At 43.3% G+C, this 22,585-nt stretch overlaps 1 protein-coding gene across 1 annotated transcript in view; it reads right to left on the bottom strand.

Moving 5' to 3' along the window:
* The window catches only part of ITPK1 (inositol-tetrakisphosphate 1-kinase), a 140,534-nt gene extending 118,724 nt beyond the window's left edge, over positions 1 to 21,810 (bottom strand). Inside the window, exon 1 of the mRNA XM_061359897.1 lies at positions 21,607 to 21,810. Within this exon, the coding sequence (XP_061215881.1) occupies positions 21,607 to 21,701 (95 nt within the window). The 5' untranslated portion in view covers positions 21,702 to 21,810. The remainder of the gene's footprint in view (positions 1 to 21,606) is intronic.
* Between the last annotated feature and the right edge of the window lie 775 nt (positions 21,811 to 22,585).

Below are 22,585 nucleotides of genomic sequence, written 5' to 3'. Positions count from 1 at the left end.
AATGATTCAAAAAACAGTGTGTCTTCTTCAAGCCTCTGGAAGGTTGGCAGAGAACTCTCGGGTCTCCTACCAAACTGATGTTCAGCATGTTAAGACCACTTTGTGGCATTTGTTGTAACAGCGTAGAGGCCCAGAAGAAAAAAATCCGCCATAATACTTGAAATCCCAAGAATGAATTAATTAGGAATATCTGGGAGGATATTCCTCCCTACAAATGCCTCTCTACAAAGGGCATAGGTATGGCAAGCCAACCTGAAAAGCCTTCTGTGTTTGCTAGGTTCTCACACACTAATCACAGATCAGAATTGTTTCTTGAGCAAAATAAGTACCCTTTTTAAAGGTAGCTGGAACAGACTTGCGCATAGGCTAGAAGCTGCCCCTTCCACACCCCTCCTCCGCCCGCTCCCCATCACTTCTTTCCAGCATGATGCAGGTGCTTCATTTACTTTCCTAAATCTTACCTGCCTTCTACCCAAATAAAAGCACTCTAGTGGCTTGCCTTGTCATTTAAAGGAGCTTCAGCTGCTATCATCTTCAACATAAGCACGCTGCACAAAGACCATCAGTGCAGCATGGGCAGTGCAACCAGGCTGCGCTGGGCCCAGGCCTGCACTGCAAGCTCTGCAGGTCTCTTGCACACCATGAGGTAGAATAAACGCACACCTCCATTCCGCTAAAACCAAGGGGTACAGAGAGAGGCGCACGTCTGCCAAACCAGCTCTCATCTAGAAAGTTTTTAATGCACTAACCCTGAAACCAAATGCCATACATCCACTGCAACTTTCCAAGACTTCGGGAAACAACCCTGAATAAACTTTTGGGGAGCTTTTATAGAGGCCAGACACCTACTGAGACATACATGAGAAATGCATAATGCACCAATTTTTTTTCTCTTCTTGGATCTCTAAAAGACTGGGCATTTCTTTGGCAGAAAGTAGAGACATATTTAAATTCAGCAACTCGACATGCAAAAATGAGTTTATTCATCTCCAGCCAGGCTTCAAGTAAGATATATGGTGTCTGGGGCTTTTTCCTTCATGCAAAACTTCATTATACAAACAAGAGAAAGCTAATGCAAGAGTGCTGACATGTTTGCTCACTGAGGAAACCTGACTGACACTTTCTTTCCCCTCCTCCATAAGGGATGGCCCTAACATTTTGGCACTGTCCAAATCAAACAACAGATCTTCCTCAAGTTTCCTTAGCTTTGAGAGCACTTGCGATTCCTTGTCTCCTACTCTCACCAAGTGACCACTGTTTGCATATGCAAGGAAGAAATTTTCCTGTTTACAGAACCAGAGTGATTCATTGGCATAACTGACAACAAGAGTCTATACCGAAAGGTTACTGTGGCCAGCTATATACGCTGTCACAGATACTAATCCAGTGTCTCATCAGGTTAAAAGGCCATTCATGGGAAGGTTTACATGAAATAAGAAATGAGACATTCATAGAAATATTTTCTCCTCAAACTCTGCACCAGTTTAGGTTCATATAACTCATCCAGTCAGTTCCTCTGTTTGCTTGCTCTGTTTGAGATGCATTTCAAGTTTCAGCCTTTAGCCTGGGACACTTATGAATGCAGCTGTCATTTTAAGGAAGACTGGTGATTAAGCCCGAAGTACAAAGCTAGCTAAAAGCAGTTCCAGTATCACCTGAAACTAGGTTTCACCTTTATTTCGCTATGTAGCTTTCCCCAAACACAGTATGTGCCACACTAATAGAAAACAAAAAGCACTTGGAATCTGAGAAGTGCCAGTCTGCAGCCTGGCACCCTATGTGAGAAGAAGAGAATACACGTTACAAATTAAAGAAACGTGAACTTGATTGTGTTTCTCCATTTGAGCAGATTCAGATGCCAATACCAATAATGGGAATTTTCTTCCCCTGCAATTGACTCTTCTGCTTGAGTTTACATCAACACAGATCAAAGAAAAATGACTCTGCTTTATTTGGAAGCCTCATTAGAAAGGCTTGCAATAAAATGAAAGCTTGGCTTGCAACAAGCAATGATTGCACTGTTTGAAAATATTTCATTTATTGACACATGGCCAACTTCCCTGAGAAGCAACAGGATAGAGCACTTGGCAGCACTGCAGTGAATCATCTTGGTGATCTGCACAAATTACACACGATCCTAGAAATCAAGTAAAATGTCTACAATTGCAATATCTGAGTATGGTACTACTTAAAAGAAGCTCTAAATGGAGAGACAGTGAATTAATAAATATTTTTTTATTATACACCACACAATAATATTAATAGTTGATGTGCACACTGGGGCACACACACACACAAAAAAAAACCAACCCCCCAGAAAAGCCATACCCAGTGGAGGAACCTTATCAAAAGGTTGGGATAAGAGGAGCAAGTTTTACATTGGTCTTGTTGGATGGGGCTGCAGTTTGAAGAGCTGGAAATCCAACACATGGAACAATGTACCGCTGCCAACCTTTTAATATCAAGGCAATGTAAGTCATGAAGATCCACAGAAATACACCAAAAGCTTTGCGCAGGGGTAGACATGCCACTGGCATGCACAGGATCAGCCAAAGCCAGGAAGCTTAAACTTGAAACTGCAGCTGAGACTGTCTCATTGTCTAAAGTCTCCATCACTCATGACAGTTCCTGTACCCCAAAAGGGCAAAAAAGTATCTTTCAGAAATCTCCAACCCAGCTGGTGAAAATTCCCTGTCCTGGTGGCTCAGTCCACTTCAGAGAAGCACATCTACATGTGCCTTACAAGAAAGATGAAAATCCTACGTATTTTTTCCAGTCCATTGGCTTCTTGCTTTAAGCACTAGCATATGTACCTGTCTGCCAGAACACCCATTTTCTTGTTTGCTACAGTGCATTGTTTACAGTGCAGTAAGACAAAAAAAACCCCAAACTTTTATCATTCGTAAAACATATCTACTGCCTTTTTACCCAAACTGTAATACAAAATGCACATCCCCACGTAAGGTCCAGTCAATGACAAAGACAGAAGTTCTTCAACATAAGTCCTGTTTGCTCAGAGGAAGTTTAGAACATCACACTTCTCTGAACCAAACAGTTTTTACTGATCAGATTCAGCCCTTCTGCAGATACCCCTCTGCCCAAAAGGTCACCCTCGGAGGTCTGCCTTGGGACAACACACACAGCACGTGCCTTGCTGTTTCCCATACCCCTCACCTTCACCGCACATCTTGCTACTAATCTCCCCTGCACAGGCACACCGGGGTACACACACAGGGCGCTCTAATTAATCCTGCCTGTTTTTTGTTATAACTTATCCTAGACAGCACCTGTTACACCTATCGCTTCCATCCATGACTGAGCACATGTGTTGTAAGACCACAGCCTTCCCAAATTTGGCCAGGGCATGCAGGAGCTGATACACAACCCCCAAACTGCTATTATATTTCCTAATCAGACTCCATTGGAGCCCAGATTCAGACCTGCTGGAAGGTCTGCTACACTGCGTAACTGGAAGAACTAGACAATTTCTTGGGCCTCCTCAGATTTTCTAGAAGCTGCCTTTACAAGCCAAATCATACCATCACACCAGAGCTCTGTTACTCATACCCTTGTTCTACCTCATGGGCTCTACTCACATGGACTCATCTAGATACTCTGCCTCTCCCCGCTACAACAGTGGTGTGATCACAACACGCTGATGAGTTTAGAAGACAACCTGTATCCCTCTTAAAGGGAAAAATAAAAAGCTAAATTTCTATTCTAATTACCAAATTACCATTGTCCTTATCATTGCTAATGATGCAGATGTATAAACAGCTGAACCAGCTTTTGAGTAGGAGCTGGAAAGGCAGACATGAAGGCAGCAAGTTGTTTTCTTTTGGGTTATATTTGTCTGGCTCCACCCTGAAACTCACTCTTCAATCCCAATAATAGGCAGCAACTAATTAGAAGGAAAAATGCAAGTAGTTTATTAAACGTTTGATTAAATGTTGATTACATGTTTGATAAAAAACTATCACAGAACAAATCTCCCTTGGATAAGCATACTCATTTTGTCTTGCTCACTTCTTTTGTTTATAGACATCCAAGATAAGAACTGTAGAGATGATGCTATACCACACACAAGGATTTCAAGCCTATAGGAGACTCCACAACACAAAGCAGAGAAGTTGCTGATTCCTTTGCCATTTCAGGTAATTCCCCATGTTCTCTCTTTAGGGCTTTCACATTTGGCTGTGGGGTTGTCATACACAGGATCAGCTCAAAGATATTGCCAAAATTACATAACAGCTAAACTGGAGAGACAATCACCATAAAAGGGACTTGTAGAAAGGTTACAGCTTTTAAACTGTTGTAATTCTGAAACATGTACAAGACTTGAAGAATCATTATACATGGGGGGAAAAAAAAAATCCATGTTACACAACAGTTTCAGATGACGTTGAAAATTCCGAATGTCTTAGACAGATCCTAGATACAGTTCATCTGCTGTGGGAAATGGGTTTTGTGCATCCCATCTGCTCTCACTTAAGAGTTATCAAGTAATAATGAAAATGACTGAACCATGTAATACTATCAGAATTTTAAACACAGAGAAATGTACACATTCACCTTAGTAAATCAAAATAACATTTGCTCAGAGTATTTCCAAGAATTCTTGTTTGTGAAGGCAAAAGAAAATCCTTGCCCATGTGTCTGCTTTTACATCCCACTAGCACATCAATGTGCAAAAGCAAGATTTCTTATCCCCGTAAGTCTTTTTCCCAGGCAGCATGTTTTCACATCAGATCCTTGCACTGTTTCATAAAGGAGGCAGCTGCTCCACACCCAGGTTTACGTAACCCCCTTGCATGCAGTAGCTCAGCCTCACTGACTTCACTCTGGCACTGGGTGGGTATTATCTGCCTACCTGGCCTTGCAGGGTTTCATGCTTGGTCAGCACACAGTCCAAGGTGCCACACTAAACTGCAAAATACACAGGCATCACCCTTAGGAGCTGAAGCTATTCCAATTTAGAAAAAAAATCATTACTCTTCAAAATCACCCCAGCCCTCCATAAGAATAAAGCTGTGATCTATAAAAAGATAATCAAAACTCTGTAAAAGCTGCACTCTTAAGAGGCCATACATGGTCATTATCTTATTTGGACTACTCTCTTACATCTTAATGGCACACTACATCATCCCTATTCTCTCTAATTATTTTCCAGATAAAAGCAAAGAAAAATCGGCAGGATATATTTTCTTTTAAGACTAATTTGAGCACCTACCTCCCCCCCCCCCCACTTCTGAATTCTATCATCACCATCCACAAGATGTCAAAGAAGTCTTCCTCCAGCCTGGCCTACGTGACCCTGTACCACTACCCCAAGGCAGACACCAGACAAACATTACCCCAGTCCCACAGACAGCTCTCAGACTCACAAGACTGCAGAGCACCCAGCAATTTCCCCAAGGCACAGCTAACCAACAGCCCATCGAGGCCAGTTTAACAGTATCGATGTCAGCCTTGATTTTGCAGCAGAATACTCTCTCAAGGCCTGGCTTCAAGAAAAAAACGTTCCAGTGCAAAGTACTGAAGTGCAAACTCTTTGGAACAGCAAAAAGCACTGGCTTGTATATTAGTCAGGCATTAACACCTACAGTTCAGATTACTAATTTCAGATGGAGTTTAAAACAGCACTTATGTGCCCCAGAGCACTTTTAAATCACAGACCCTGCTTACATATGCACACTACAGACCTGTTTATATCCTCATCTTCAGGATATTCAGTCAGAAATAATGCTGGAAAGGTAACAGGCCATCTCATTAGTATTTTACGCCACTATTTGCACATTGTGGTGTTCTCAGAAAAATTCTAGAAAGATCATGCCTAGGCTTTTTCAGGAACACTTTCGTGGCCAGCAGGTAAGGGAGGTGCTTCTCCCGCTTTGCTCTGCTCTCCTGAAACCCCACCTGCAGTGCTGCGTTCAGCTCTGGAGCCTCCAATACAATAGAGACATGGACCTGTTGGAGAGTGTCCAAAGGAGGCCAGAGAAGATGCTCAGAGGGTTGGAGCACCTCTGCTTATTAAGGCAGGCTAAGAGAGCTGGGCTCGTTCAGCCTGGAGAAGAGAAGGCTCAGGGGAAACCTTAGAGCAGCTTCCAGTGCCTAAACAGGGCCTACAAGAAATCTGGAGAGGGCCTTTTTACAAGGGCATGTAAAAATTAATAGGACAAGGGGAACAGGGCTTTGAGTAACCTGGTTTAGTGGAAGGTGTCCCTGCCTATGCCAGGCAAGTCAGAACTGATCTTTAAGATCTTTTCCAACCCAAACCATTATGATTCTCTGGTGAAGAGTAACTTCTCTACTCATATCAGTAAGGAAAAAAGAAGAAAAAAGGCTATAGACAATTAGGAAAGAAAAAAATCCAATGCTGTATTTTTTGCCATTTAAGGCTATGAACTGAGAAAGAATGAACAAGCTCTTATGTTCAAAAGTTTAATACTGTTAAAAGAAGAAATATTTCTCTTTTTTTCAAGTATTTGTCTATAAAATATTTCACTGTAACTAAGGCCCTAACCCACAAAGTCTTGCATCCTACCTAACAATAAACTGCTTGCAGATACTTCTCAAGATAACCTGCATGCTAAACTTGCCATTAACTTCTTCTGCCTATACACAAGGGAGAGAACTACAGAGAGAATGTATTATCAAATGTCAAGAACATAATATCAAAGATCAAGTTTATTTCCATTTCTTTCACTGCCTTGGTACTAAGGATTGCTCAAGATGCATTATCCAATGTCTCTATCCATCTACAGCCATATAGTTCTTGTGCTGTAATATAATGGCATCAAGCCATTATCACTGCATTTGCACCTTTCTAGTAGTGTAAGTAGGCATAGCATGCTTATGCTGTTGAGTACCAACACCTCCACTGATGAACATGCTAGAATATACACAGCAGAAGCTGTGGATGAAGCCTGCCATTCTCTCCCCTTTGCTTTACAAACTATAGTTTTATTTTCACCACAAATTAAAATGACCAACTTAGGAAAGCCAATGCAAGAACATGAAGTCTTAGTTTGGCAAAAGCTGAGCATACACTCTGTATATGGTCGACTAAAAACATTTACTAGGTAATTAGATCTGAGAGAGAACAGCAGGTAAGAGGTAACATTGTTAAAACACTCAATAACTAGGTTCAATGACACTTCTTTGACAGAAATCGCCAACAAGGAACAGCTTGAGTTTTTGATTTTGAGCCATGCCTTAGAATTGATAGATACAAGTTAAGAGCTGCTGACAAACAGCAAGATAAAGTAATAAACACTTTGCCTGTCCTTTGAGATCGAATGATCTATGAGCCATTAGCTGTCAATTCAGCCACACAACAGCATTCTGACAGGTTTGCATTATCTCTACCTGCATTTGACAGGTAAATAAAGTATTATATTGGGAAATTCACTGACTTGCTTGATTTACAATGAAGCCTATAACAGAGCCAAGAGCCAACCCTATTTTGGCCGCCAGGCCTGTGCCTGATTCAAGAGACTTTATTCTCTCGCTTGGATTGCCTAGTATACCTTGATTTGGAAACTCCCTGTACAAGCCCCACCCCCAGTAAATACACTAAAGACATCAAGATTTAAACATGTCAGTTCTTTGCAGCTCATCTGCATACACCTAAGACTTTACTCACATGCCAAAGGTGTCTGGGCAGTGTGCTTCAAAACCCCCTTGTAGTCAAACTATGTATTTACAGTACAGCAGGAAAGAGCCACCTCTCAAGTTTTTTGGGACTGGCTTTGCAGGAATGCCTCCGAGTTCCTGGGCTACTGTAGGCATCCAACACTGACATCAGACATTTCTGAACAAACAATTTCCTTAAGTGTTGCATGGGAGGGAAAAAGCCAGGGAAAGAATTTTCACAAAGACATACAGAGAATGGGGAGAGGACAAGATTTATCTCTTTGATTGCTTTTGTTTCATCAAAAGGATATAAAAGCTTCACTGAAAGAGAACCTTCATCTCTGTTCTTACAGAAGGCTCTAATAATTATCCCCTTAAAGCCAAAGTAGCCACTGAAAACACACACACACACACACACACACACACAGACATTACTGCTTTAGAGACCAAAAAATATTTAACCAAAAATATTTTGCAGAACAAGCTTTACTTTACTGTAATATCAGCAGCACTGCAAGGCTACTCCATTCTGCATGGACAACCAAGTAACAATCTACTTTGATTTAATGAGAGGTGAAATAGGGAGATTTTACATGTACCCTATGCATTTTCCTGAAACACGTATCTTGCGTTTCAGGTTTCACTAGCACCAGCAGCAAGCATGTTAAAAAAGTCTATTCTTACAGGGAACTTTCACACCCACATATCAGTCAATATAACAAAAAGGCAGCAACAACACTAACAAGTAACAGGAAACTCAAACACTATACTTAGTCCTACAAAAACATTTCAAATTACACTACCGGATACTTCCCTGGGCCAAGAAGGCATCCAGAGCACTTTCAATGGCATCATGGTTACATGTTTTAATTACTACCTACCACACTTTTGATTCTTGGCCACCAATCATTGTTATCAAGCCATTCCATCTAAATGTCTGCTTTCAGTAGCTGTGGTGCAAAAGAGCAAGAACAAACCAGCAAGAGAAGTCTGTGTGTTCATCCCAGGTTTGCCACCAAACTTGTGCAACTGTGAACAAATTCAATTTCCATCCCACCCCCGGGTTTTCATTAACAACAAAGGAAATCTGAACACCAGGTATATCCAGTTCCCAAGGAATCCAACTGCAGAGATTTCCAGCAGCTTCAGAGGGAGTTGGATCAGACCAAGTTCTACAAATGAGCTCAGCTCTCACCAAGGTCAAGAAAACTCAGCACCTTAACAAGTAGGAGCTTTTGAGCATCTCAGCCTAATTCATATGCAAGGATTACAGTTTTAGGAATAAGCACAAAGAACTTGACCCCCATCTAATTTGCCTAAAGAACAACAGATTCAGAGATCTTGGTCTTAAACATCAGGGAACAGCTTTGCCCCAGAAGAAATCTGTGGTAAAGCTGTCTTAGAATAAATTACTTTGTTTCCAAATTTCTGACCAAGCTACAAACCAAACATTTTACTTAAGGTCCCCTAATAGCACTTGTAGTAATTTGGGGTAGGGGGCAGGGAGCAAACACACCTTTCCGTCGTCCACTGGTACCAAAACTGACACACAGAAAGAAAAGTAACTTTACATATACATGTTAGCTAACCATGTTCTGTGGCTTCAGAAAAACATTTTCCTGTTTGAAGGAAGTTCTCCTGCCTGGTTCTACAGGCCTGTTTCACAGTGGCAAACAGGAGAAGCTAGGAATAAGGGAAAATCAGGGAAGTTACTTGGTAACATACGAAGAGCCACGGCACATCAGAATGAAGGTCCTACTCTGCCTGTAGTGTGGCTGCTCTCTCTCTTAGCCAAAGAAACATTCTAAAATAGTGTTTTTCTTCAGTGCTCTCTTGTAATCAGAACAACACTGTTTCATTACCGCTGCAACAATGCTAGAGGAAAACCTGCCAAAAAGGAATGGACTTAAGCATTACATTATAATATGTTATTCAAGACAAATAAGAGATCAAATCATAGCACAAAAATATTGTGCCAATCCCCACCTAACCATACCTATTGTAAGCCAAGATACAGCACTACACTGATCAGGAAACTGCTTAACACAGTAGCATAAAATGAGAACAAACTTACTAGAAAAGCTGGTGTTTGGCACCTCACACATGGAAGTGATAGTCTGCTGCAACCATAATTCTGTTCTATACACCTGAGTTTATCTTACTTGGAGAAAAACAACAAAACTCCCCAATGACCCTATGCTTTTCTCATGCCATCATTTCTGGCTCTTTCTAGCATCATTTTGGGCTCCAAAAATGTCAGACTCAATCAAGTAAAGTCTTCTCTACTCTCCAGAGCCTTCTCAGGGAGACATGAGCTTGTATATGCTAAAGATCCATCTGGTTTAAATACAATAACCAGAACCAGCGATAACCTGTTATACACCTTAAGGAAAAGATGGCCAAGAGAGGCTTTACATTATATTTAGACCAGATAATGATAATACCCACTGTTCTTGCTGCAAAGAAGGCAAGTTCTGATCCACAAAAAACCTCTACCTTGAGCTGCAATGCTACATGCAATTGGCAATCCATCACCAGTAAGCAACAAAAGTGATAAAGATCAATGTCCTATGGCACACATAAAGAGTAAAACTACAATCACATTACACAACAGGATCAGAAGGGAAACAAGCTAGAGAGTTCTTGAAACAAAGTTAGCCTCAAACAAAAGCAGTTTAAACTTGGGGATGTCTCTGACCAAAGATTTTTCACTCTACTGAATTGTGAGTAAAGCAAAATTCAAAGCACAAATTCTCCCAGATGCTGAGAAATGAGGGCCTAAAATAGCATCAGAAAGAGAAAGGAAATGGAGCTTCAACCCTCTATCAGCAGCAAGCATGTACTTTATATTCCTCGAAGCATGCTAAAGTTTTGGTTGTATAAAGGCCAGGGAAAAGGTCAAAAAGGTCTCTTCAAAACTCACTCCAGCCTGCATAGAGTTCCCGGACTTTGATCTATTCCTTGATACAGAGGGAAGGTTGCACCAAAATGTCTAGACCCAAAGTCAAACTATAACCCACCCAGCACTTGTCCACCTGCAAATAGATCTCTTTTCCTCCTATAGCCCCACCTCCCACTTGCAGTCCATGCAGTCAGGAACAGCTAAAGGTGTAGCACAAACCATTGTCTCTCCATTGATTAAACCAGCTTTAAAAGGTAGTATCTTTGAAAAAGAAAACTCCTACTGACTGACAAAGGATGCTGCTCAATTTCATCACCACTTACTCTTTGCACAGCACATGGTGCTCCAAACTAACATGCTGGCAACAGTACTTCTCTCCTTTCACACTTTCCTGTTTGCTGCCAAATTTAGCGTGCAGGTCAGCAACTGCAAGCACTACTTTTTTCTCACCATCAGCCTTTCATTAAAACAGTAGATTTGCTTAGTTTCTTTTTCCCTTTCCTCCTTCACATACACTTATACACACTTTTACTGGAGTTTTCTTTCAGCGCTTGAAAACTCCCAGATTGACAGCTCCAGTGAATTAAGCTCCCTCTTTGTCGGCAAAACAAGAGCAGCACCACAGGCAACCTCAGAACAAGCTCCTTCTATCCTCTTCTTCCCACCCCTCCAACTAGCATGCATATCTGAATGGTGAGCTTTGCACACAGCTTTATCATGCCAGGGAGCCTTGTAAAGAGTCTCTGATAATGTGGTTTACCCAGACTATCTCACAGGACACTAATGGTAAAGCCACAGACGATGGAAACGTCAGAGCCGACACATTATCGGCATGCACCTGTACCAAACAGCACAGTAACTCTGAAACCATGAGGCTGGTCTGAACACATGCAAGTCTCTGCTAAAAGACTGACTGGCAAAGAAAATCTATTTTAGACAACAGCGTGAAAGAACACTGAGCTGAAGCAACTCCTAAAGCCATACCTGAAACTACACAAAGGCAATGTTAACTGAAAACCAACAGAAAGACCAGAGAAATGCACTGCTTTCAATATCAGAAAAAAGACTGAGGCAGATTTTATTTGAAAATGTACATAAATGGTACAGAGAGAGTGCCTCTGTTACTACTGCAGTACTAATATTGTACTTTACTTTTGGAGACTGCTCCTCTGCTATGTTACCAGTTAACCTGCTGAGGCAGCAAATGCAGATCTGGATGCTCTCTCTTCAGTTACAAGGGGTTTTTAGGTTCCACAAAATGCTCTGCTCTTGGTTGTCAGTTACAGATTAGCACGCACAGGATGAAGCTAGAAGATGACTCCTAAGATGTACCCAGCTTTTAGTTGCCCCTCCTCCCTCTTCTGCAACCTTTCTTATTTTTAGCAGGAAAATCTCTTTTGGGGAAGATTTGACTTTTGAACTTCTTACCACATCTTGTCTGAAATTATGTATTTCTTTTTAAATTGGTCAAGATCCAGGGTGTACTATTAAAATAAACATTTATATGTACACTTAAAAATAAGCAAAAAAAACCTCAAAACAGAAAAAAAAAAAAAAGGACAAAAAAACCCCAACCAACCACTACCCACAGCACAGCAACTTTGTATGTGCTCACGTTTTACAACAAAACTAGAGAATAACCAGCATGGGCCAATAACCTCCTTCAAAAACATATAAAAGGTTTATGTGGAGTACATCCATCTGCGGCTATTAAATATGGCACTATGGACACAACTGCTGCTGCTCAACACTGTAAACCAGTGTCTGCCATGGGGAAGGTGAACATATTTGCTCTGTGCCTCACACCTTCCCTAAGCACCTGTTACAAACATCATTCAGGTCCTGACTGGCTAGGTTCAGGTCTGCTTGGCTGACCTCACATTATTCAGCTGGCATGTCAACCAAAACACCTGCAAGCAGGTAGGGCCTCGGGTACCAAACAAAATATACACATGGACTTGTGCAGGAGTAAACCTCCCCATTTCCCCCTGCTACCCTCTCATCCTTCAAATGGCTGTGAGGAGAGCCCATGCTGGCAGCACCAGTATCAGTCTGAGTGACAACAGGCAAAGAGGGCTGGATCCTCAGCGTGTAAAACCTGAACTGAGTTTTTGTAACATGAAGGAACACCATGATCCCAAATAAAGCAGCACCTACAGGCAGCTGTATGACATGCAGATGGAACTAAAGAGCAACAGTTATCAGTATTTACATTCATCTCTGCCGTTTGTTTTTTTAGTTAAAAGAAAATAACCAAGATTCTCATTGAAACACACATATTTAAGAAATAACGCACCCAATCAGGTTTAAGTGGTCACTGCTGGACTCACTAAGCCCTAGCATATTGCTGAAACAGGCAGCATTTTGTAGCCCACCTACACAAATGACGTTCCCTGTCATTATAGTGAAACCAGGCTGACAAGATAAGGAATAAGCTTAGTCATTACACCAATTACTTTAACCACAAAAGTTATTTCAGAGTGGCAGGGAGAAGAAGACTAGCACTGTGGCTGTAGCATGGGGTGGGTGTGGCATGTCACAAGTGGACCTTTATGGTATCATTTCCTTCCAGCACCATTAATCATCCCAGACATCACTTGTTCTATCAGCTATTAACCAGCTGCCCCAACACACAGATAACTTTATCTAGGTTCTGCGGTGAGAGTCATTACTAAGCATTACAACCTGCAGTGCTGAAGGCCTTGTTTCCAAAGAATCCTCTGAACCATTTCCTTCTGCTGCAAGAAAACACATTACACTAAACATGTACTGACACATATCTAACACGATGGGGAAAATTACAGAAAGTAAAAAACATCACCAGCACTTTAAAACACACAATTTCCTAAAAAGGACAACTACATTGCTTATGGCCAAAACATACAACTTAAACCAGGTCTCTTAAAGTGTCTGTTTTCAGCCTGTTAGCATTCTCCAAGGGGAGAGTCCCTCAACACGCATGTGGTGTGGCCTGACTGGACGAACATAGGGCTTCAGAATGATGGCCAAGTGCATCCCACCTTCACAGCTCAAGATTCAGCATTCTGTATTTTGCTACAGACACAACTCATTCAAGTGTTTTTGCTACAGACCTGTCTCATTCAAGGAACAAGCAGAACCAATGTGTTACAGAGGAAAAGGACCAAGATGGCTTGCTGACAAGAAAGAAGAAAAGCCTGTGAGGCATGTGATGAAGAGCAAAAATAAGCTCATCATTTTCGGGGGGAAGCACCAACTTCCAATTCCTCCGAGCAAGCAATCATGACTCAGCAGTATGTGACAAAACAACGCAAGACTCTTCACAAGTCTTCATTAACTGGCATCTGAAAAGATTAAACAGCTCAACATGAACTGAACCTGCTTCCAAGTTCCAGGCTTGGCTCTGCCAATTACTTTCCCAAAAGTGTCATTAGATTCAGAAACACAACTTTCTCCACTCTACAGATCAGACTCCTGAGAGCCCGCCAAGCCACCTCAGTTGAGCGCACACCCTCCTGCCCACACAGGTAGTAGCCTGGTTGGGGGAAAGAACAGACTTCTGCTTTGGTTCCCAAATCACAGGAATTATTTGACAGAATTTATGAGAGTGGCAATTGCACCCCAGCCAAACTAGCCCCAAGCACTGCACTTGGGAGGAAAGAGAACTGCAACTAAGGTTTTTTTCCACTTGAATTAAAGCATATCCTCCTCAATGAAACTCAGTCATTCTGAAAGCCACTCTTAAAAGTACATGCTTGTCTTCCAAATAGGATTTCTCTCTGCGGGGAAAGAGAATACTAACTAGTACTTGTGTGGTATTTTGACAGTATGGAAGTATCAGCAATTTCCTCCTTGATCATATAAATGGCATAACTCCTTCTGAGGAGAGTTAAATTCCATCAGTACAAAACAAACCATTGTTTTGAGGACTGAACACTGAAGTAATAAATGAGAAGCTAGCCAGACAGAAGAGGGTTTGTTGCGCAACACTATGGCACAGATTTGTGTAGCACAGGTGCTTATTTTATCTATCATGCTTATTTTAGTATGTTTCACATGCTTTGCTTCCTTGGTTCCTTGGAAGGTGCTCAAGAACATCACTTCGCTAAAATGTGTCAACTATTGAGATGAATAGTATATTTTCTATCCAATGTCAGGAGATACACTGTCAATCATTGCTTCCCAGGTGCAGTGCAGTACATTAAGGCAGAGCAATCACTTTCTGCCATCACTCTCAGGTTAAGCCCATTTATTCAGAAAAGCTGCACTCATTTAGACTGTGCCTGGAGGTCCCAAGTCACAACTCCTGAATTAGTAAAGGGACTTAAAACTACTTAATGTACACCAAGAACTATTTCTCAGGCACCTTCTGTGCTCTTACAAACCAGACACAGCAACATCCTCAGAAGCCAACATCTTTGCCTTGAAATGGGACCACAGGTCCATGTCATTCTCAGCATGTTTGTTCAAGCCAGTCTTGAAAGTCTCAAGCAATGAATTCCAGTGCCTCCTAGACAACCACAGTATCTTCTCCGCTTACCCATTATCCCTTCTTCTTGGCACAACGGAAGCCCACTACTTTTTGTCCTACCTGCAATGGAACTGGGGAATAAATGTGTGTCTGCTTATGGATTTTTCCTATAACAGCTTTCCAAGGTGTCCAGCTTCCTTTATGTTTAATAACAGTACAATGCACTGTATTTTCAAAAACCGTGATCCTTCTCACTGCTGTCTTTTGGGCACTTATCATATGACCTGTTTTTTCCTTGAAATGACGTGCTCCAAACCAAAGTAACCAAACCCCAAAGGCAGTAGGTAAGGTTACTGCAGCAGCAGCCTTATCAGCGCCGTGCAGAATGGAGGCATTACTTCACGTGCCTCGCAGGCTCTGCTCCACCTTATGTTCCCCAAGATGACATATGTACGCACTTTTTTTTTTGTTGGCAACGCTGTCTATTTGTATTCAGCTTGTGATCTTCAGAAGAATGCAGATCTTTCTCTGAAGAACTGCCACCTGACCAAGCTTATTATTGTTCCTTGCTGCATATCAGTTCTAGCAGGTTGTGGTAAAGGGATGACATAAGGACTCAAACTTCCTGAACTTGAGGTAAATGATTGCTAGATCACAAAACAGAGTCACTGTGAAAGGGTGACTGTTACAGAGCCTTCTGTTGATGAGTGGCTGTGCCATGTATTCCCCATGAAATGGTTCTGCAAGCATAATGCAGTAAGCACTTTGCGAGACAGATGCCTACCAGTAAGGGTTCTCAAAGATTAAGAACACACATATATTCAGTTCTGGGATGTAAAATCTTCTCTACAGACTATTGGGAAAAGGAGCAGGAACCCAGAAATACAGTGAACTTTTGCTCCCAGAAATACACTTGCTTTTTCTTACTACATTCAGCACCTCTTCATGGCTTAGTACAATTTTTACCATTAGGTTAGCTGTAAGTCTTTGTTAGACATGATGTCAGAGAAACTTACCTACCCACCCGGGCCCCAGTTACTTCTCATGATACAGTATTTCACACTAACACAAGCAACAATGGGAACTATTGATCAACACACATACATTTTATTTTTATGGCTTTTAAGGCTGTAAAAGCTACCTGACGCAAGCTAGGCATTTAACAAAAGTAGTATTTAGGGAGGGTTTTTGTAGGGAATTGGTGTCAAAGAAAATTTCCCGAGTTCTTCCTGGAAAAAGTATGCATTACACTTCACAGCCTGCTATATAAAGAAGCATATCAATTTAATGCCCTGAGACCAGCACTATTCTTAAATCTGACTTAAAAATCATGGCTACGTTCTCATGCACAGGCCATGGCACATAAAAGAACACAATATTTAGAAGAGAAAGAGAGCCATACATATCTACAGCAGTGATGACACTATTTTATGGTAGATTAACTAAGTAGCTTCTCATATGTTTTAGAAGAATGCTTAACTACCTATCAGAGAAATGAAATGGGAAGAAGTTGAAGAATTCCCAGACACCTGGGCTTTATTAGAACGCATTCTCAATCTCTTCACTTCCATTTTCTTTTGTGGGCAGAGTTTGATTTTCCCAGATTTTCTGTAATTTCTTGAGAACATTTTCCTCCACATGCTCACCCTGCTTTTAATGAAAAGAAAAAAAAAAAAAACCAAACCAAACCACAGCACAATAAAATCTGACCATAAATAATCTGGACATGAGGATGTATAGGCACAGTTCTTCTGTCTGTCAAATTGGCATGGGTTACATCTTCAGGCAACTCTTCAACTCCTCTGCTATTCATTTTCTACACATATAAAGAAGAAATTCTGACTCATGCATACAGCTACACAGAAAAGCTACCACATCACCATGCAATCTTACAAGTTTCACATGTGAATGCTTTTGCCTAAAATAACCAAGAAATAGCTTAACATTCATAATGGGGTGACTAAAATATCTCCTCTTGGATGAAGCATATGTATTTCACCTCATATCACTGTAACTTATTCACGTTGCCATAACCTTACTGCCTTGAGTCTCCATGGCTCCCAGAAGAGACTATATTAACAGCTGACATGCAGAGCAACTACAAAGGAGTAAGAGTCTTTTATAGAGCAAATGGCCATTTGTAAATGGCTGTACCTCACTAATCTGAACAGGTGCCAAACACACAACTCATCTTCTGAACAGGTACATGCATTTTTTTGTTCTTCCACCACCACTCCTCCCCTAATATGAACAGTCACCTTTTTATTCACAATGTGCAGAGAAACCTGGCCCAACGTCTATGAGTATTTTACAAAAGGATAATACAGGTATCCAAGAGTCTTTACCACTACCTCCAATTCACACCACAGCTCTGTCACCTGTGTAATGGAGTGGTGCACCTCCATCTTTTTCACCTTGTATTAGTGCTAGTGCACCTGAACAGTGACAACCATGCCAAGGTCAATGTGATGAGCAGGGAACTGATTGGATTGAAAGTGTTTGCCAACTGCATAACAACTAAACCCAGCTTGAGATAGAGGACAAGATCAAGCAGCTAGAAGAAGGAACTTCTTTAAGCACTGGGAGAGACACATGGCAATGAGAGAACTAAATGCTTATATTACAGGCTCTGAAATTGTCAGGAGTCCCTAAAAAACTTGTCTTACTTTTTAGCAGGCCATAGATGCTCTGTATTTTGCCAGTAGCCAGCTACCCAAAGCTCTGAGACTGTGACATCACCTTGGTGGAGCTGAACATAAAGGCTGATAGGAAAGCCTACCTGAGATGCACAAACCAGACATTTGCACACTGCAGCCCCATAAGGGGCTCTACTCAGGGAACTGCAGCCACAGCATATATGCTAGCATGTAGACAATAGCGGGTTCAACACAAAGCATGGCACCCTAGCAGCTTCATTCAGAAGCATGGGACAACTTGGCAGTAGTAGCTTCTTAAATTGCCTGCTAACTAGTAAGTTCACTGAGGAGATGGTAAGTCTGCACTGAACTCCCTGTTCCACACAGAAGAGCTCAATCCCACATCACAACTCAAACAGGAATGATGTGATACCAGCAAGGCTGAGACAGAGACTCTCTTTTCCCCACTGAAACTGCAACGATGCACAGAAAGGAACATAAAAGCCTTACTCCACCAACAGCTTATGTAGAAAGGAGGTGCTGGACAGAATCAAAAAACCCTGTGGGAAGCAGAGACCAGAACCAAGAACACACCTCCTCCTGTAGGGACGCCCCTGCCACGGTGATACAGAAAGAGCACATAGGATGGCTATCCCAGCACCAGGGAAGGAGCTCATGTTCCCCTCTATACACAGTGGCAGGTTCAGCCAGCTAACCAGAGTGAGCCTGGCCCATTTTCAGGTTGTCTCCTTTGGCTCAAAACTGGGCTCAAAACCGGGCTTCCCACCTGTCAGTCCAAGTGCTCTATCCTCCAGACTGACAGTTCTCAAGGTGCTATCCAGGGACCACTGATCCTCTGCAACAGGCTTGTAAAACCACACTGTCTCTCTGCTCACCACCCCACTCAGAAGCTCAGAAGAGATGTAGAAGCATTAAGGGCTGCAGTGAGCTGTAACACAACTATTTGGAAACCACTGGTCTGGACTATAAATGTGGAGGTAAATATCACCACAGGCATTGCTTTCATTTCCTTGGGCTACACTGGAAGGCACCGCCAAGGCTGTTATGTCTACAGAGAACACAGCTCAGGTAGGACTCATCTAGTGTGCCAGAGTGAGGAACAGCAGCACAGGTGACCTCAAAGACCTATGATACAAGGAAGATTACCTTGTGGATATAAAGCTTAGGCAAAAGCCCCAAGACACCATGTCCAGGCAGGACAGCTACCCTGTCACATGTTACAAGAAATTTACATATCAAGTGAAAATTTTAAGAAAATAAGGCAGATGTCTGTAAATTCTCCAGTAACAAACCTGGAAGAATTCAGATGCCAACATTTAACAAGGAAACCTACTGAAAGCCAGCAGACTAAGCTGCACTTTAAAGACAGATGCAAACATGAGAAAAGTATTCAAAGCTCCTGTGTAGTCTTTGTGGAGCAGAAACCTGAAGGCAGGCCTGCCTGTTCCTTCCCCAAAGCAGCACCTTAACTGCAGGTCCTCTCACACTCACATTTCAGCTAGGACAAGGTAACAACATTTCAGCTTAGGAGCACTGCTGGAGAGGAAGCCTGAAACCACTGTTCAGAAAGCAGTTCAGCACTTCAACTACCTCTCAGAGGATGGTTCAAACAGATTTTGAAATGTTTGCACCAGATCCCCTTAGGACACCAGTACTTTGCACTAGAAGTGGCTGTACTGGGAGACTGCAGAGAAATGAAGATTCTTCTCATCCTAACAACACTCCCAATTTAAACCTAGCTTCAGGAATTCATTAAGAGGCTTCTCTAACTTCCCTGGATTATATAACTGCTTCATTGCAAACCCGCACAAACAAAACTGAACTTTGTAGTCATCCAGAAAGTATATCCCTAGGCAACAAGCAAATACATTCCAACTAACAATCACCATAAAGTACACAGAATGGAGAGACAGACACACAGTCCACTCGCGTGAATCACTGTACACGAATGACTACGCTTGCCTTATTTCCTATCATACACAATGTTTCTGGTAAGATGTATGTTGAGCTCAGCACTGCTTTTTTTACAGCAACAAAAGTTTACATACACACATGTGATCAAGCAGATATTATGCATACAATACTTGAAATCTATGCCCAATTAAACGCAGCTTCCCACCAGTGTCAGTTGAAGTTACTGGGAAGGAAAGGAAGAGAGCATCCTAGATACCAGTACAACCTGCTCCAGAAATTGCACTGAGCTTTAAATCAAAGACTTTACTTCTACAAAAAAGCTAACATTAAATGCTTTTAAAAATATCAAAGCATGACTGAACAGACCTATCTGTCCAATGATGTAAATACTATTCAAAGAGAGATTAGCCTGTACCAAATGAGACAGACTAATTTTCATCAATAAATTAGAAAACTGTAGCAAGAGAGACACTTTGGGTCAGTTTTCACAGTGCTGTGAGGACCTAAAAACTATTAATAAATTTGTAGAGCACCCAAAGAATTTGTATACCCATGTTATGCGACATAGGTGCAAAGAATTTCTGAAGTAGAGAGAATCAAAGCAAAGAACCTAGTCAAAAAGAGAAACAAGGACAGCAGAGGGCAGTCAGTTTTGGAGGTTCCTAAACATACAAATGGAAAGCACATAATATCAAAAAAGAAAGACAAATTACTACAAACAAGCTTTTTATGTATTTTCTGAGATTCCCCTTAGCTTTTGGGCACAAAGCATTACAAAAAATAACCAAAAATCTTAGGCAAAGTCAAAGCTTAGCATTATTCATCCAGAAGTATTTTGTTTGAAGAATCACATGAAATTTATGAAGACATTAAACCATAACCTGTGTCCTTTTCCATACTTTAAAAATTCTGTTAAGTTTTTCTGAAGTTTGACAGAGAGGATACAGAATGCCAAGAACGCAAGCTGATGTAAAGCTTCAGTCACTCTCTCAAAATAGTTTTCTGTTTCTTCTGCCTCCTTCATCTCTACAGAAAGGAGCAAGTGCTGCCAACAGAAATTTGACAGGGATTGGTGTTTTTAGCACGATATGCATTAATGAAGTGTACTCGAAGTCACGTAAAATATATTCTGCAGTCTGAACAGACTCCACACAAACCAGAATATGGTTTATATAGAATATTTTCAATCATCAAAACTGATTCCCTCTACTTGTTAAAAACTTACTATTAGAATGAAATTAATAAGAAAAAGCTTTTATTCAGTATAAGAAGCTGTAATGCATGTGTCACAAGACCTTGGACCCACATGGAGTTTACACTTCCAATTACATAATAAAACTGTAATATACTGCATATATTATCCTCTAAGCTATTCAGATAAAGTCTAATTACAGCTTATCAAACTAACCTTTACCTCTGGGACTGCAGAAAATAGGCGCAGGTACACCACCTTCAGACATGTAATTTACATCTCGGGTGAATACAAGCTCACTCAGGGATTTGCATTACACTAATTTCATGTGCTTTTTGCAGGACATGAAGGTAAATTACTCACAGACTCTTCCTAATAACTCTGCTTCAGCTCCAAACCTTAGCAAGCTCCCCAGAGATCGCAAATGAGACTATTTCACCGGGAGCACTAGAGACCGTTTGGGAAGCGGTGAACAGAAATGCTCCCAGGCAGTAAACCAGGGCTGTGCCGGGCCCTCACACACAGGGACGCTGCGCACCGCCCCAGAGCGAGTTTCCCGGGAGCGTGCGGCAGCGCCCAGGTGAGCGGGAAGCAGGAGACCTCAGCCGCGGCCCCGCAGGCACCGACCCGTCCCGTCCCGTCCTGTCCCCCCCAGGTCCCGGCGGACACAGCCTGCTGAAGGCAATCGCGCACCGAGCACAAAACGCCCGAGAGCCGGAGCAGGCCACGGCCGAGCCCGGAACGGCGCGGCCCCGGTCCCATCCCGAGACCGCCGCGCCCCTCGGCCGGCGCCCGCCCCAGCTGCCTCACGGCCGCCCTGGCGCTCCCCGCGGCGTGGCGAGGGCCGCCTCCTTACCGGCACAGCTCGGCGAAGGCCTGGAAATTCAGCTTCCTGATCTTCTTCTCACTCAGCCAGTAACCCACCCGCTTCCCCTTCAGAAAGGTCTGCATGGTGCCGGCCCGGAGAGACAGCGGCAACCCCTCGAGGAATCAGCCCAGCGTGGCGGAGGCAGCCCGGTTACCGCTCTCACTCGGCGCCTGCGAAGCAACGGCGTTAAGAAGAGAAAGGAAAAAATATCAGTCGGTTCTAGCGGAGAACGCAGGCGCTACCCCCGCCCGCCCGCTCTGCGCCGCTGAACCGAGCCAGGCGTAGCCACCGCCGCCAGCAGCAAGCGATGTGCAGCCCCCGGCAGGCCTTGCCCCGCACTGGCAGGCACCTCACGGAGGCAGGCAGAGAAGGTGCCTGTGCTGGCATGGAAGCCGCTACCCCTACCGGCCCACTGAGCTACTAGTCCCTGAGCAGCCAGCCGATCAGACATGCCGCCGCTGCCCGCCGAGCGGCACCCGCCACGGTACCCCGCCACCCTTCTCCAGGGCCGCGTCCGCCCGCACGAACCCTGCCGCCTAACTCGCCTCCGTGCCTGCCCGCTGCTGCTGCTGTCGCTGCTGCTGCTGCGCGACCGCGGTACTGCTGCTGCAGCCTCTCAGCTCCCCATTTGCCCGCTACTCGCAGCCGCCTCCACTTCCTCCTCCCCCGGCTCGTCCCCTCCTCCCCCGATCCCACCCACAGCACGGGGGCGGGCGAGGGGGTGGGCGAGCGCCAGCAGGACACACCCGCCGCGCCGCGGCCCCTCTAGTACCGGGGGAACTCGCCCGTCGCCAGCCCCGCGGGCACGGCGCCCGCCTGCCGCAGGACGGCCAGCAGGGGGCGCCTGGGGCAGAGCCGCGCGTTAAAGAGACAGTGCCCTGGTTTCGGGCTAGCCCGTCCGGTAGAGGCTCGTACCAGAGCGGCCCCTGCCCACCGACCGGACCCGCGGAAGGCACCTCGCCTGGGC

This window comes from Neopsephotus bourkii, unplaced genomic scaffold (genome assembly GCF_033783945.1).
Source record: "Neopsephotus bourkii isolate Nb327-2 ecotype Australia unplaced genomic scaffold, CSIRO-AGI_Nbou_v1 NB_998, whole genome shotgun sequence".
NCBI classification, from domain to species: Eukaryota; Metazoa; Chordata; class Aves; order Psittaciformes; family Psittacidae; genus Neopsephotus; species Neopsephotus bourkii.
The sequence above is the reverse complement of the archived record's forward strand: the minus strand, read 5'-3'. Positions and strand labels throughout refer to the sequence as shown.